The 17,927-nt window shown below is 41.4% G+C and overlaps 2 protein-coding genes across 4 annotated transcripts in view; one reads left to right on the top strand and one right to left on the bottom strand.

Moving 5' to 3' along the window:
* LOC118646898 overlaps positions 1–17,927 on the top strand; it is a 260,967-nt gene that overhangs the window by 12,490 nt on the left and 230,550 nt on the right. Inside the window, exon 2 of one of the 2 annotated variants that reach the window (XM_036290808.1) lies at positions 6,182–6,224. The exons of the other annotated variant lie outside the window; for it this stretch is intronic. The gene's annotated coding sequence lies outside the window, so the exon portion shown is untranslated. The remainder of the gene's footprint in view (positions 1–6,181; positions 6,225–17,927) is intronic. 2 annotated transcript variants of the gene reach the window in all.
* The window catches only part of LOC105838102 (LIM domain only protein 3), an 85,463-nt gene continuing 77,613 nt past the window's right edge, over positions 10,078–17,927 (bottom strand). Inside the window, exons 6-7 of one of the 2 annotated variants that reach the window (XR_003625656.2) lie at positions 13,659–13,740; positions 13,188–13,296 (exon numbers count right to left, since the gene is read on the bottom strand). Coding sequence is in view for 1 of the 2 variants with exons in the window: in XM_012683392.3 (XP_012538846.1) it covers positions 13,138–13,296 (159 nt within the window). In the remaining variant the exon portion in view is untranslated. Of the gene's footprint in view, positions 13,297–13,658; positions 13,741–17,927 lie in introns of both variants that reach the window. The other variant, XM_012683392.3, reaches the window with a different exon arrangement.

The following is a 17,927-nucleotide window of genomic DNA, read 5'->3' as shown; positions in this document are numbered from 1 at the left end:
GATGCAATTCAAACCAGCCGCCCGGTGCCGCCTGGCGCGCTCGTAAAACTTTTCGTCGCCTTCCGCGCGCGCGAATTCGAAGCCTCGCGCGCCTCTTCCTCGGCGTCGCGTCGCCGAGCCTTCGCCCTCATCACGGAGAAAAACATCACTCCGAGCGAGGGCACTCCTGGGACGCATCAAGCTTCCTAGGAAACCGTTCCGCCGGTGCGAAATTATGTCCTTAGGCGAGTAGCCCTAAGCGCGCGCTCGTAATCTCGCTCGCGGGAAATCTCACGCGGAAGCGATACGGGGGCAGGCGATAGCCCGATTGCCGTGAGGATTGATCCGATCGACTCGTTTACGCTTAGCCTCTTCCGCCGTTTATTTCTTACATTTACTTTCATCTTATATTTTATTTATTTTTAGTTATTTACTCTTATAGGAAAGAATTTTCTCTTAAAAATTGCCCTGAAAATCGTTTACATTGTTTCACAATTACCACGATTTTCAGGGTAATTTTTAAGGGAAAATTCTCTCCGTGTATAAACGTTAACAGATAGAGACTTGAATTCTATTCACGAATGTTCGCAAAATGTACGTATTTTTAGAAACAAAAGCTCTGAACAAGATCACAATCAGAAACGTCGATTTCACGTATTTGCGCCGCTCGATTATCGCGAAAACGCGATAGCGCGAGTTTTCCGGTATTAACGAAAAAGCGGTGCCCCACAACCTCGAGTTCCGCTCATCCCTTCCCCCTCCCCCCTTCCTCGTTCGCTCCCGGCATAATGAAAAGCTTAGCAGTTGGTTTAACTTGGCTGAGGATTAAGTTTACCTCGTTTCAAGGGTGCCAGAGCAGCGTGGAATTTCTATCTCTTATTTTTCCACCTCCTCGCCCCGGCGCGCTGGAAAAGAGCGCGCGGTAGGTATTTCTTAATTAGCAGCAAGTATCTCGTCCGACGGAAGTTGCCTTATTAATTAATATTACAGAAGAGAGACACGATAGAGGAGGGAGGCGGAGAAGGAGGAAGGGAGAAAGCGAAGAGGGAGAGAGAGAGAGAGAGAGAGAGAGAGTGACGGATGTGGAGGGTAAGAATACTTTCGGCGAAACGCGCGACTCTCGCTTACGCGATTACGCGGTCAAGATAACCGCCGGATTATTCTCTCGTTAAGGGAAAAAACTCGCGTTGTATACAACTAAATGGAAGCGCGATGTAATCGCGGAATGCGATGAATAATCATGGAATTCTGCCCGACACACGGGCCCCGAGATTAAATCTTATATTATGTAAATTGTAACCGAGACTTAAATATAAGTCGAAGTGTCGCGTGTTCTCGTGGGATACGGAGAGATATGCTAATCCCGTTTAAACCTAAAACCCGAGAAATGCTAGGGAAATTACGGAGCCACGGTGATAACCTAAATAAAGTAGTTTCGCCATTATTAATTATAATAATAGATATTATAAGACGAATTCACATATCTGCAGAGGAAACACCTTAATCTCAAGCACTTATTTTACACATACTTTTATTATTAAATAATTAACTATACACAGAGAGAAAGATTTCATTAGATTTAATAAACAGCTTTGTTCGACTATTCTAAAGCATATATTTTTTCCTTTTAATAAATTTTATACACATTTCTTTAGACTTAATAAAATTTATTAGAGACAAAGAAATATATGCTTCGGAATAGTTGAACAAAACGGTTTATTAAATTTAAAGAATGTAAAATATTCTAATATAAAATTATTCCATAATTAAACACAAAATTTCTGATTTGTATCTGATTTGTACCTCGGCTCTTAAATATCACAGTAAAATTGTTTTTTCTTGTGTACCGTTGCGCAACTCTTTATTTTTATACGACTTGACGTTATACGAAGAGCAGATTGTTCTTGTCATTTACACGTTATTCTCAGGGCTCAATCGAAACTACTCACCCAGCCACTTTTGCCACATTGTTTCGGTTACTTCTGGACGACCGCTTAATACCGTCGTTAACGAGCTCGCAAAGATAAATTCGCGTCTCGAGAAGTGTCATTAACGAAAGGGTCGAATATGGTATCGCTAGGGCCGTCCGCGCCGAAGGAGCAGTAAAACTCGACGGAGAGAAAAGGGCAGGCGCGGAAGAGAGCACAGCTAAATAATACGGCCTCTCGGTATATATTCGGGAAGTTAACGTCGCGAAAACGAGAGAAACGTGGAAAAAATAAGGAGAGAGGAAAACGAAAAGAGAAAGGCCGGTGTGTGTCGCGCGCGCGCGCGCGCGCGACGTTTTAATAAACCGAGTTGCCCAATCAAAGTGGGAGTTAAGGAGCTTTCTTGTTTTTTAACGGCCGCTTTTACGCCCGCTTAAATCACGCGTCGCCGTTGGCCGCGCGTTCGGCTCGCGAAATGATGAAGGCGGAAAGTAAAACGCGGGTGCGAGGGATGCCTTGCTGCAAGCGAGGAAGAAACTCGGAATTCAGAAAGGAGAGATTCTTTTTACGAGTGAATTGGCGATGAGAGGAAAGGGCGAATGGTGGGATGTGAGTGCACGGACGGAGGATTCGTTTGACTCACTGTAACCGAAGTAGAATGTTGATATTACATCTCAGACTGCAAATTGATGTGCAACAGTTCATCCTTTCATAATTGGGCTAAGAAAAATGTATTAGTATAAAAGATAAAAGTTGCTGAGACATTTAGAATATTTCCTTTATCATTATCTTAAAATAAACTCATCGCACTGTTTTAAAAAGATATATTTATATGCTAAGAAAAGAATTTATATTCTTTCAAATTAAAAAGAATTGTCACTTAGAAAAAAAATTGATTGAATTAATTAATCGCTTTTCTTGGTATTTTTCCGTGTGTATCGATCTGCACCGTCATAGTTATTATTATATGCAATTATTATATCGTTATTAGAATATCGATACTTTGGTACTTGACGTTTCGATTCGTGTAGTCGGAACGAGCTACTTCGTGGGGAGCTGCATCGACGGTGGACAGGTGGTTATTTTAACGCTCGATACGCGCAGACGGATGCACGCGTAGAGATGCAGTTATTGGCACTTTAAGCGTAGACTTTTCATTCACGGGCTGTATAGACTCGCGCGCGGCGCACCGCAAACTATACATTTTTCATTCAGTCAGTTAGATGAATGATCTCACGTTGTGAGAGCGTACGGAAGTTCGTACCGGAGTTCGTATCTGCGTTTTGTTGTATACGCGGGAACGTAGCCAACAATACGTGTTATCGGTCGCGAAATTACTGTGCAATATACCGCGGCTACATACGGATGCCTTTTTCTATCACAGAAAAATAGAACAAGACACGATAGTATCCTTCAGTTTCTGCATCTCTTCTCGCAAACGCGTATAAAATCTCATCATTTCATTTTTTTTACGAATTTATCCGCAATATTTCTATTCTGCTTGTTAGCAATTTAGGAACTGAGTCTTTCCGAATACTATTTATCTGTTAAATATATATTCTATTTTTTTTAAATAATGCAATTAATTTTAATATAAATATGTGCACTGGATGACATTTTATTATATGTTAAAAAATTTTATTATTTAGAACTTCATAAAAATAAATAATTGTCATTTTTAAGTATCTTCATTAGATGGTTTAATATGAATATATTATTTGATTGAAAAATTTCTTATTTATATCTTTAGTTATAACTATTTCTTATAGTTATAACATATCAAGGAAAATATGTTATTTAGCATTACTTATACAATATTTATACAATATTTATACAATATTTAATTCTGAAGAGATACATTTGGGAAGATGGATACATATAAAAGAGAAAATAAAACCATACATTTAATTATTAAGAGTTATCATATTTTATAGTCAGTTTTGTGCATTTGTTTATTTTTATTTCACATGAAGAATAATAAACACATTTTCCCGGTCTCCCTTCATGAGATTCAAATACCACGAAAGAAATAATATTGAATAAAAATTTAAATTAAATTAGAAAAAACTTTATATTCTAAAAAGATAAATATTTTATTTATTAATTTTATTTTAGTTTCTTATAATCTTTCTTATTTTCTTTGACAACTTATTTATTTATGGAAAATTCGATAAAATGCTTATAGTGTGATGTGGGCATCCGAATTCGAGCATTGTTGAAAAACTATTTATTGCCTGTATAAAAATTACAACGAGAAAATGATTCACAGTCTCTCTATTTACATTTCTTAAGTCAAATATAAGTAAATTTCTTAATCAAATAACGCAATGGAGTTGAGCATTGTGAATTGAAAATAAAAATTTGGTCAATCACATAATTTAGGAATTTTAATCCGTTTCATTTTAATTGATTGAATTATAATCTTTAATTGACAATTCTCAATTTTTAATGCGTCTGATACAGACATTTTATACAAACATTGTCTTTCAGCACCTTCACACACTTTGAGCCACGACACAATCTGAGTTAATATTACTTTTACAGATAAAAAAAAATTTTTTTAACTCTTGCACATAACACTTCTAGAAAGTATTTGTGTGATTGTTTATTAGAAAGATGATTTATATATAAATATTACAACTAATTACAATGCTCTTGTAAAAAAAAGCTTGTAAAAAAAAAGAAGGAAATTTGTAGAATATTAGTTTCGATAAGTAGCCACCATAGCATCGATACACAATTACATCACGCCATGCGCTGATCACCGAGCTGTTGTTTTTGTCAACCTCCGTTACGGAGGAATATTCAATGCGCGCGTTGTTTTTGTTTACGCAAGGTCACTGCGCTACCGTTTACGTGGCCGTGGACCGAGCGAACGGCGCGTAGGTGTTATTGTCCTTTTAAACGCGATCGAGGCGAGAGCTTGTATACGCAGGAGAATATTGCGGTTACGATTGTTTGATTACTGAGCGAATAACTCTCTCGATTGATATCTCATATCGAGGTGAGTTGCTGCAGTACATATTTTTCGCGATTTACTTACCTGACTCGAAGCGCGATGTCACGTCGCGATAGTCATGTATTTTTTCCTTGCGATTTTCTTCTATAAGAAAAGAATAACTCGATAGGTATGTAGAATAATTTTTTTTCGCGCGATAGATAAATAATTCTTTGACTGCCCGTAGACTCGGATCGCGCTTTAGATTTTTCGTTGACTTGTGCACCGGGTTCAAAACAAGAGCGCGTAATAATCGAGCGATTCGTGTAACAGGAAGCCATAATATATCGGGCGTTTATTATTAGTACGTATGTATTTCGCAAGATTTACGTATTTGAAATTCATTGTGGATGCAATACTGAATCTAGGTTATACATTTCCGGACGGTTCATCGTGTTTTAATTATCCATTAACTCGATTTTATTGATCGCGTGCTCACGGTACTAAAGTAGCCGATGCCGTTTTCAAATTCTTCGTCAACTGTCGCAAATCTAAATGAATCCCGCAATCTATTTAAACGATAAATACAATTTAGTACGCATTTAACAGTCGCGGATATTCAACGTCTAGTTATATTTTAAATATGCATATTTCGTGAGTTTTATGTGTAAATGAAATTCACCGGAAACAATAATAGAATAAAAGAGGAGGAGAATACCTATTTTCTTGTTCTATTATTGCTTTTTGTAAATATATCAAGTTGACAACATATTGCGGATAAATGTAACGTTTCATATATCCATTTGCTTTTAAAATGAATGGGCTAGAAAATAGATTAGGATCTATATTTAATCTAAGTAATGATGTACAGTCAATTATATTCGTCAATTTATTGCGCATACATTCGTACACACACAGAGAACTGACAAAAGAGCTCATTATATCGACATACCAATTATTAGTGCATTTTGATATATTATTATACGACAGAATCCTAATTGCAAGATACATTAGTGGCTTTAAATTTATCTCGCGATAAATGTATAGAACGGTAAACAAATTTTGCTGACAGAAATGGTGACAAATGATAGAATAATATTCGCAAAAAAGCATGCCTCTAAATATATATTATATTTTATTACCTGAAACACAAATATATTATTACCTGTCGGAATTTTTGCAAAGCACTTTGAAGGCAGATAAAAGAAATGCACTTGTGAAATTATAGATCCAATATATTAATAATATTGTATATCGATAAATTACACGTTTGAACCATTTATTTAACATAAATAATAACCGGCTATTAAATGAATTTATAAATTTTATTTTTCAGAATATTAAGAAGAGATATAAGCAGGGAAGAAATAAAACACAAGGTAATAATTAAAATATTATTTCTGAAAATAGTAATACATTCATATATATGTATAATGAATAAAAATAAACCTGAAGTCTAAATAATGTGGATGAACTTTTCATGTAAATATGCTATTTTTTCTATTTTTTTTTTAAATAAATCAGGATTAAATATTATACCAATTGTGTGTGTGTGTAAAGACAAAAATTCAAAGTTTTTTTATATACCACGAACATAAAGATAAAAATAGAATTTCTCAGTCGTAAGTTACATTTCAATTAATTTATTTAATAAAAAAAGCACAAAAGCGATAATTGTACTTATTCTTATGATACGTCAATATCTTTTTGAATTTTTTCCCATTTATATTTATTAATAGTGTGTTTATGTCACTTGAAAATTAAAAGGATAATACGTGAGATCTTTAAATATCCATTATGTCTTCTATCCTGGTTCGATACCCCAGTTTTTAAAGTGACAATGTGAGAATTTATTATTCGACGTTTCTATATTTCGACATGTCATTTAACGGTTGTTTGAAAGAGATATAATTGCCACAAAATCGATGGTGTCAATGATGTTATTCCTTCTTCTCATTACACGCGATCGATCTCGAAGCAAAATTTATCTATCAGTACGCCGACTTGAAGCTCAAGCCAAACGAGACCCTCTCCCATTTACGCATACGTCATACGCGTCCGCGTTCCGACTGCGGCGGGTGCAAAAAAAAAAAAAAGCGAAAACTTTTGCATCGTACGGCCTTCATTTTTATTCGCCTCGCTCTTTTTTACACTCGGATGCGACGCGACAGCGTGCGGCCGCCGTACCGGGACGGGACACGCGCTTCTCCCATCGGCGGCCGGATATTATTTCAGTCGGCGCATATTTCCGCAAATGAATTTTATGAAAACAGTTTTTGCTCTTTTAATTAATCGCTCCTCTCCGTCGCCGTGCGGTCGTCCGCGCTCTCCGCCATTTCTCTTCGCGCGCGAGCGGACCTCGCGAGAAACAGTCGGCGGGGCGGCTTTTAGTAATAATATTGTTTCAGAGACCGCTCGCGCGCTCGCGGAAAAGTAGCCGCCGCGCGACTCTCTTTCTCCCTCTCTCCCTCCCTCCTGCACCGCCGGATTCCGCCCCTCCCCCCCCGCACAATACGTGATTTGCGTGATTTACGCAAACCTGCGCGACGTTACGCCGTCCCTTTTTCCTCTCTCCTTCTTTTTTCCCCTCCTTTTCGCGAAAGGGCGCCTGGAAAAATTGTTAGCGAGCAGATAATGACGCTCGTTTCTCGCAAGTTGCACGTAGCCGCGGGGGAGTTTTGCGATTCCACGGGGTAATTTGCTCGCGATTAAACAGCGGGAGGGATAGCCCGAACGGAAATAACGATTCCGCGTAACGAGAGGAGAGAACGCGATTCGATGCGCACTTCCGACGGGTAAATAGATACTGATAATCACACCCGTCGGCTCGCTCGTTCCTTTCGTGATGGGATTTAAAACGATACGGTATTCTGCGTAGGTATATACAGGTGCGCCACACTTGATACGGTGTTTTAAACATTACGATGTTCCGGATAAATACGCTTGCAAAAATAATACACTACGGATGTGATGAATGAATTTCAATTTGGACGATTTATTAATCCGCTCAATTCTATTTATAATCCTCGCGTTTTGTGCGTATTCGCGTGCGTATATTCTACACAAAAAGAAATAAATTTTACTGCCGAAAAAAGCGATTACACTTTTTAAAAATATACTTGTCACAAATTTTAGAAAATACATCATTATATTTGAGAAAACAATTTATAATTTCTTTCGAGGAATATTATAAAATAGAAAAGTCAAAGCGACAAGTGAATTGCATTGGTATTTTAACTTAATATTGGAGTTGAAGTATTAAACTGTCAAGGTTCAGAATATATTCTAAATAAATTTAATGCTTATAATGAACTTAAATAGATTCGATATATAAATTTGTACATATGAATTATTTGAAATCACTGATATTTATTTAATTCTACTATTTATTTTTTTGTATAATATATACGCGCGCGCACACAGAAGTCTATTTTAGCTAATTAATGGATAACCAAATATTGCTTTTAAGTAAATGATGAGTGTTCGTCAAGAAGATATTATTTGCAAAGACAACCGTAAAATGAAGAAAATTGAAAGTAGTAAAAACCGCTTTTCTTAGCACGAGAATATTTTGGTGTGTATACCCGAATGTCCTCTGTATTATACATATAAAACTATAAATATTTTACCTTTCGTCTCGAGTTCAACAGTCGCAGATTCGTCCGACGTGCGGTTAATTGCTCGTCCGCGCGGTTATAATTATTCTGGCTTACTGCAAATAACCGCGCTCGTAACGCGTGACGAGTGTGGCGGTTAAAGGAGGCGAAATGATCCGATGATTCGGGTGGGAGAGCTTCTCGTTTGCGCTCGCAAACGACGAAGTGCCGCATTTTGTACAAACAGGAGTAATCGACAGCCAATTAGACGGCCGGGGAGGTCGTAGTTAGGCGAGCCTTCGAATGGCTAGGCGCGCCCCGGATAATCATAGTCATAAATAACATTTATCCCAGGGGCGGCGGGGGGGGGAAGGGCGAGGGAGGGATGCCCCCGCGCTCTAATTGCCAATGATTACCGCGAGCCGGTACGAGGAAAAATTGCCAATTTGCATCGAATGCCCGCCCGGCCGCCTCTCTCTTTCTCTCTCTCTCTTTTACTCACTCTCTCTCTCTCTCTCTCTCTCTCTCTCTCTCTCTCTCTCGTTTCCCGCTTCGTTTACTTACCGTCCGCCCGTCGGATTATAGATAAGCAGTCTCGCCCCGTGACGTTAAATCACCTTCCGTTATCCGGCGTTATACGGTCGTCTCGCCAAATTCCTCTTCCTCCGTTCGAGATACGTCGATATTAAAAATCGCAAGCGCATTAATTCCCGGAGAACAAATTGCCCCGTTGGATGATGGGTACTTTATGGATTCCCGAGGAGTCGCGGTGGAAGGGCGGCGGCTGGATCTCGATCATCCTCCGCATTACGCATTTATTCGAGCGGAATTCTGTCCGGGAGTGCGTCGCGATATAAAACGCACGCGTATTAATTCATACGGGTATTAGGAGGAGCTTTCTTCTTTCCAATTTTCGATCTTGCCTGAAATATTCAGCGCGCCGCCTCGCGCACAGGCTACATCAAGTATTAAACTTAACTTCACGTTAGCAATACTTGTGAGCCCGAGCGTTATGGAGAGGCGGGGGATATTGCCTCTCCTTCTCTCGCGGCCTCGTCATAAATTCGCGATGTTCAGCCGAATTTCAAGTCAATTCGTGCGAATCGTGCGCGATCGTGCCCCCCTCCCCCCTTCGCGATCTCTCCCCCGGTCGCTTCCTCTTCCGTTTCTTCGCCTCGTCTTCTTCTTTCTTTTTTCCTTTTCGACGCCGGATACGCGGAGAGGGTTCGCGTTCGCACCCGAATAGAGTTGGACGCCGCTCTCCTGAATACACAATGCGATTTATTCGAAACGCGGCGTATAAAACACAAAGGACCGCGTATGATTGGTAAATTATTGAGGCCGACCGGATTTGTCGGCCAATCACGTAGCGCCCTTAAATAATTCAAGGGAGATACGAACAGCGGATGTGAGCGCGAGAGGAGGAAAGGGGAGGAGGAAGGGTGGGCCTCCTCGGAGACGGTGGCGAAAGTCATTCCGCGTGTTGATTCTCGCGTCTCGCATCAACTCGTCGCGAATCAATATCGCGCGCTCTCTCGCGACCCGGAAACGAGAGTGTAAACCTTCAGGGAGGCCAAGAAAACGGGAAAGCGGGGTGCCAGTGTGCCGGAGAGCCTTTACGGAATCACAACACAACTTTGCGTTTTGCATAACATCGAAACAAATTTTTATTAATACCTCTATGATAGAACTATAAATACAAAACGTATCTACATACTAGCGAACGTACACACTTCCTTAATTAATTAAATGACCTCGGTTCTTTCGTTATCGTGATCCAAGCGCAGTGATGCAGCTACTGGATGCGTATATAATGGCCCGGGATTTACGCGGGAGGGAGCGGGGGGGGAGGGGGAGATTTAGAAAGCGATACCGTGGGATACAATGTACAAAAGGGCTCCGATGTGCTCGCGCGCGCTGGCTGCGCTTTGTTAAACGCCTGGTTCATTCGATAGTCGCGTACGGTACAAATGTGCTGTCTCTCTCTCTATATATCGCGATCGCGCGGTCGCTTCCGTCGAAGACCTTTCGCGTTTAGGAACTATGTTGGTTTTATTCTTAGATCGCCGTACATTCCACGGGAGAATTATTTGTTCGCGTTTGAAGTATCGTTTGAATGTCGAAAGGAATCGTCCAGTTCAGTTCGGGCGACTTTAACGCGCTCGACGGCGGATGCAACCTGTGTGGAGACTCGTGTAGTACGAAAATATAAAATGCAAGTCGGCATGTATAGTTCTTTCTTCAATTTGAGATGATTTTCAAGTCAATTTTGGCAGATTGAAATAAATGCTGTATTTGATGCTGTCATTTTGCGAAGAAAAGTGCGCTGACAAATTGGCACTCGTTAACTTTATTATGTTATGATATATATAATATTATCCCTTAAGGTACCATGTGAAAAAAGTACCTTCCTGGTACCATCATGAGTATCTCGATTTCGTTTTTTTTATTTATTTATTTAAGGTGATTAAAAAAAAATTTCTCCCAAAATTTATGAACGCATTTCCAAAAAGTACATTTTTTTTATTTGGAAAAAATAAAATGTAGTGTAATTTAATTACTTTCGAAACTTTAAGAAACTTCCAAAGATGGAATGAATACGAAATACTCATGATGATACTTTAAGGATTATTTATAATAGTCCAAAAGATGCGACCGTTTATTATTTACATACACATTATAAAACTATGCATAAGATACGATTACATATAAGAAATGAAGAACTAAGTTATTTATATAGTTACGTTCCCATAAAATTGTTTATTATATTATATATATAAAACATAAGAAAATAATATAATATAAAAAAATATTCGTTAACGCAGTTAACAATAAACTCATGGTCAACCCCAATTTAATTTCGCGGAGTTACGGTTACAATATTTATTTCTTAAATCCTCTTGCCGTCAATAATCAACAATAATTATTGCCTCCTTTCGCCAATCGCGAGCAACAAAGATCTTTCTTCTTACTTGCGACCGGAGTGAAAACCGCAAGGATCGCGTTTCTCGCGGATTAGTCTTTAGCAGTTTTTCTCGGCGCAGCTGCTAGCCTATTACCGTTCGACGTATAGATACTTTTGGCATCAGCGGCGAATCCCCGAAGAGGGAGGAAATAAAACAGCCTCCTCGACTGCGGGTATTCCTCGTGATCCGATACGATCAGCACGGGCCGGGCCGGAGAAAGAGAGAGATCAAGAGAGAACTTTGGATATAACTCAGTCTCGTTATCTGACTCGCAAATAAGGCAGCGGAAAAGTTCGCGACATCAATCTGGGCCTCTGCCGGGAGATTCGAAGTTGAAACAATGCTTAAGTCACCCCTAACGTATGAGCCCCATGGGGTGGCGAGCTTGCGAGCGGTTGCTGCTGCTGCTGCTGCTGGTGCTGCTACTGGTGCTGCAGAACCGCGCCGCTTTCTCGATTCGATCTCGTTCTCGAAGCTCGTCCGGCAGGAGGAGGGTCCTCCGAGGGTCATCCCGTGTGTCTGCTCACCGAGACACCCCCTTCGGTGACCGAGGCGACCGTTAAATGCGCGACGCCAAACTTTATTTACCGTCCCGAAGTTTCGAGTTTCGGTTCATGACACGCCGATTGCTGTGAAGATATATCCTGCACCGATCGCTGAATCGCTTGATACATACGCGTAGATTTGCCATAGGATCTTCTCAACAAAGGCGGATAAAGGATCCGGAAAGGATCGCGACGGAAAGTGTCTCTCTAGCCCGTAAAAATTCTATGACGCAAGTCCTAGTTTCTGGTTTCTCCTGCTCGATCTTATCTGTTCCTTTAGCAGTCCGATTTGAATCATGCAAACTCGATCAATTATAATCTAAAGAGCACCAATAGTTCGCCGTAGCTGGCCAATATATTATACGTTCCGTTAGCTATCTATCTACTTATCTCTATTTTTAACTGTCTACCTACTTTATTTATCGTCTAGCCAGTCGAGCGTGGGGAAGACGAATTCTCGTTCTTCGGATACATGAATCTAATTAGATGCTAGAACGAAAGACGCATTTTGGATTTATATATTTATATATTCTTCCCTCACGTTCTATCTTATATTAGAGAGAGAATCTACTCGAGGAGACGGAATAATAATTTCGTCCGGGAAATACGCATTCGCTAAACGATATCTAAGGTGGCGTAGGAGAAAAATAGCAGTGTTGTCAGTTATCTCGTCATTTATCGGAAGATGTCAATTTCAATTTGACGAGACGATATATCGGTTATCGTTAATTGTTTTATATTTTATCAAATTACAAATTTGAATTCTCCTACGCCGCTTACCCGCGCGGTGTCAGCGGTACGCCGGCATGCAATTTTTACGGTTGCCTTCTATTTACATAAACTTCAAGCTTCGCTCGATCGATCTCCGATCATGACACACGAAGTAGCCAACCGTTTCAATGCGATTATATAATACATATCTGTACGCGGTAACATCTTTTTTTTTTTGCTCGCGATAACTTGACGACACCTCCCTTTTTTCTTCTCGATAGGGTTTAAGGGTCTATCCGATTATGCGGGATCTGGCGCGGGGTCGCGTGCGTAAAGTTAGGACGACGATTCGGACGATCAGGCGCGGTAAATAAACCACGAAGACAATGAGAACGACGCACACGACGACGCGGTCGAGCCTCCCCTTTTGCGCGCGCGACTCAATATCGAATATATCGGCGCTTACTTCGTTTGTCATTTGGCGTCGTACGATGCTTGCGCATTGATACCGTTTAAATTATTCATGGGGTTCAGGACGTTATGGGCGCTCGTGCTGGCTGGCGGTGGATATCCGTTGTGGTTATGGGCCGCCGCTTCCCCGTTCGCCTGCCGCTGAGGGCCGCCCGCTACGTTCTGCAAGATAAAAGAAGACGCGTTAGGATTACACGGGTGGTCGGCGGTCGGTTTTCTCTTTCAATTTGGCTCGATCGGCGATCTCGACTTAGCGGAAAATTTATGTGACCGGGGGGCACAACGTCCTTCGCAAAGAGTGCCGTGGAAAACGACATATCGCCGCGAGCAGCGGAAAACGCGATCGAAGTTGCGCGGTATACTTCTTTATTTGATCTATATATATATATGTATACATATGTATCTGTGTGCGAAATATTTTCTATACATTTATGTGTAACACGCTTTCTTTTGTATTAAAGTTTCTCTTGAAACGAACTAACTTGTAATCTATGTGACTTATATCAATGCGTATGATACCGTACCACAGAAGGTGAATCGCACTGACCGCCTTAGTTAACAAATTCTGGTTAGTGACTCGTGTCCTTGTCTAGATTATAACTCTAGCTGTAACATAGATTGAGAAAGAAGATTTAATTAACCATGGCTGAGACAACAATATTTGCTGCAAATTGTCGCGACTATACTGTCTGAAAAGAGACCAAGCGCGGTGTCGAGAAAGTCTTTTATTCAAAAGACGTTATTCGACTTATTCGGGACACTGCGCGAAATGAAGAGTTAAACATAAAATTTAATACTGGAATACAGTAAGTTTCACACATTTACCTCATTTGGGGATTAATTATTAGGAAATGTTAATTATTAGGAATATAACCCGTTAATTTAATCACGTCGCTGAGTCTGACACGTGATTATAAATAAAACATGTATTGTATCGTTTACTCAAATTGATTTTAATATTTTATATACAACGATTCCCCCCTCCCCTCTTTTTTCCTCGCGCATAACACACGTTTCATCCAAGTTGCATAAAATTCATGGATTCTACCGGTTTCCCTCCGAGTTGCGTTTAACCGAACAAGAAGCACATCGATTAAGAATTCGCGGTCCAATTTATTCTCGAAACTCATTTATCAAGCGCTTAAATGCATATCAGAATGTATAAGGCGAATTTGTAATTCTGAAGAATTTAATTTGATTAGAGAGAGAGAGAGAGAACAATGTATAAAATCCAAGAATAAATTCGGTCGATCAATGGCCCGGCAGCCTCGTTATTCGATTTAAACAATTATTCACGACGCGGCACGTAAAATCCAACGCACGGGTTTCCACCCTTAAGGGGTTGACAACGTTAACGAATTCGCGTTTCTCTCTCTCTCTCTCTCTCTTTCTTCTCTCGCCCTTTTCCCCTTTCTCTCTGTAACATCGCCGTCTAAGACTCCACTTCAAAAACAAAAGGCCGGAGGAACGAATTTGTATCTCTCGGGCAAAAAGGAGGGGCGGCACGACTCAACTTGGGCGGTTCCCTCTTCCTCGCCCTTGCAACCACCGATTCTTTATCCGTCTCCGTCACCATCCGGTGGCTATATTTGTGCGCTGGTGAGTACAGAGCACCCGTGGGAGAGGCGGAGAGTGTAGACTAGGCTAGGTAAGTGCCGTTGAAAACTTCGAACTTCGCATTTCCTCCGTCTCATCCTCCCTCTCATCATCCCTCCTTCGTCTTATCCTGCCGATCTTCCTGCTTCCTCTTGGTCTTTCGTCGATCTTCGTTGCCGTCTCGTCGTTTTCTCGCGAACACGCGTGCCTTCCGCCCCTTCCCTTCCCATCTATCTATCTTTCCCTTCAGTTTCTCTTAGTTTCTGCAGTAAAGGTGTTAAATTATACAGGCTTAAAATTCGGCAGACCGTGCGGCTCAACCCCTCGTGACGGAATTCTCTCCCCCGCCACGATTTTGGCCCGTAAGTTGATCATACTAACTTTCGCACGGCGCCGAATTAAGCCTCCATTTTCGGCAATTATCCCGCGCCACGGAAAGTCTCGTTGCGACGCGACGAACGCTATCGTTGTCACGCGCTATCTTAATTATGATATTTTCTTTCAAAGAGTACAAGTCACAACGGAAACTTATTGACGATAAATCGCGTTTATTTACTCTTTATAATTTTGTGACATACAAATTAAAATATAAATCTACTTTGTTTTAAATATTTCGCTTTTGTTTCCTGCGGTGGAAGAACGAGAACGAAGGAGGGCAAATCTGCCTCGCGAGCCCGTGAAAGAGGTGTTATCTCCGAAGTGTCTTAATAAAGCATTTTTCTCAGTTTTAAAGAACACAAGAAAGTGTAGCCGGCACAGAGAAAGAGAGAGAGAGAGATGCGGCCGCGGAGTAATTAACTCGTAAATAATTATGATAAAAATGACAAAGCGCCGCTAGAGAAATGCTTTATCATCTGTCTCCGCGGCGGAGGCAATTTTTTTTCCTTAGGAAGAATCCTTAAATCTCGTCGCCGTGAGAACCCTTTCCCCCTGTAGCCACCAGTAGGACTTCCGTCTCTTTCTCTTCCCCTCTCATTCCCTCCTCGTGCCATCTATTCGGTATCTCTCTCCCTCTTCCATCTCGCTATCCCCCGTTGTCTTAGAGGGTCCTGCTCGTAATTAAGAAATCTCCGTGGAAGGCTCCAGACCACCGTTGAACGCCGCTACGGGTTAAATTAAGTCTATGACTTATTCAAGTTTTATCTACAATTGCCAGAGGAGGAATTACCGCGCTGTGGATTTACTGCCGACGTCGTAATCAAACGGCACGCGCGCCTTGCGGAAACTGGCTGGTATATACGCGAGTGAGATGGGATTCTACGTGGGTCTCCTCTTCGAAGTCGAACGCAAACGACGTCTCTCGCCGAACTCTCTTGCGACTGGTTAGAAATTTCGTACGGAAAGGACACTTTTAGCGAAGACAATATTATGCCCGAGATAGCAGACGCGAGCAGCTTTTCTCGCGCCCGTTCTCATCTCCCGCTGTAATCTCCCGAGTTTTTCTCCTCCTCACCCTTCCTCTCCTCCTCTTCCTCCTTCTCTCGGAGAAGGAGACCTCGCACGCGCGAATAAGACATTAATCGTGACCCGTGGCGCGAGGGTGGTAATGCGGGGCCGGGTAGTTTGTAACTGACGGTAAATGCGGAGCATCGCCATCGCGCGCGGCGAGGGCTTGTAGGGAATCGCGTGTCATTTGTCCGTTGATCTCCCGCGGATGGGAAAACGGCCAGGTGCGCCAGGGCTACCTCCCGTTCCTCCGCCGCGCCGCGCGGCTTTTCTTACGCGCAAAAATTAGCGATCACCCACACCCGAGCGCGCTCGGGTCCGACACGAGATGAGAATTAGGCAAGACGTTTCGTTAATCGCTCCGGGATCGTTTAGGAGCGGAATTTACTGGCGGGTCGTTAGCCCCACCTGATTCTTCTGCAGGAGGAAAAGGAATTTATTTAACGTTTTCCTCTTGCGAAGAATTCATTTAAGATTGTTGTGGGAAAAATGAGATGCACAACGTCAATTGCGTTTACAGGCTGCTTTATTCAGTCGCGATTTTCTTCAATTTGATTGGACGTTTGACTTTCTTTCATCCCGTATCATTTATCGCCATCAAGCGCCTGTAATATCGAGTAAAGTTTTTCATAAAAACACGCTGCGTATCTCATTACCGTCGATGTCTCGATGAGGGACAAGCTCGGCAGCGCGTCCAGTCGCGACGACGCAGGAGTCCCATACACTCGTCCGGTAATAATCGTTATAAAAGTGAGCTCGACCACGTAGCGCATAGCTCTCATTCTGCCTCTCTCTCTCTCTCTCCGAGTTGTTTCCCAACTAAACTCATAATCTCGCATAAGCTTGCAAGCCGGGCTTTCCCATGCGAGCTTTCTCGGCGCGCGCGTTGTATAAGGGGCCGCGCGGAGGCTTTACGTGAAATTCAGCCAAGCACGGTGCACCTAATAATGCGCTCGTTAACAAGAACGACGTGTACACTACGCGCGTGCAAGGGTTCGTATGTACGTGCCTCTGTCTGTCCCCCTCTTCTTTGTGTTCTCCCTCTCTCTCTCTCTCTGTCTTCCTGTCACGACATAGCTTACGCTACGTTGACCAAGAGGCAATCTAATCGGTTGATCGATCGGCGATCGATTAGGCCGCCCTGAAACTCTTGTTACGTCCGGAAAACATCTCGACTACGGCGACGCGCCTACGTAGAGATTATCGAGGATAAATCCTTTGATTCTTTTTTCAAATTAATTACGGATAGAATATTAATTTTGGGTAATTTTATGACATCCCCGATGTAATTCTAAACAGATCGTATTCGCATGTACAACGATAGATCTACAATGAAGGATTAATGATGGACTAATGGCTTTGTTCAGTGTGGGAATACGCTCGTGGCTCTGTATAGTACTGCATTACGATGATGCGCGTCCATTTCGCTAAACGCTACATTTCGAGGGATTAACCGTGCGCTACATTAATTATTATTAATGGTATCATATCCTATTCTGACACATTCTATTCGGATATTCTAATGCGTACGTTATACCGATCACTTGTAAGTGTTTCATTCATATCGGAGCAACTATTTTAAATCAGTTTCGCATAATTACCAATACCGACATTGGAAATGGTATAGTTGTGAAAAAATACACGCATATTTTACAATTAAACGTATAAATCTTTTAAATGAAATATTTATTTTTTTTCTTCTGTTCACTTTAAAAGTTTATCATATTATTTCGCTTATTTTATTAATTTTT

Source organism: Monomorium pharaonis, chromosome 8, assembly GCF_013373865.1.
Source record: "Monomorium pharaonis isolate MP-MQ-018 chromosome 8, ASM1337386v2, whole genome shotgun sequence".
NCBI classification, from domain to species: Eukaryota; Metazoa; Arthropoda; class Insecta; order Hymenoptera; family Formicidae; genus Monomorium; species Monomorium pharaonis.
The sequence above is the reverse complement of the archived record's forward strand: the minus strand, read 5'-3'. Positions and strand labels throughout refer to the sequence as shown.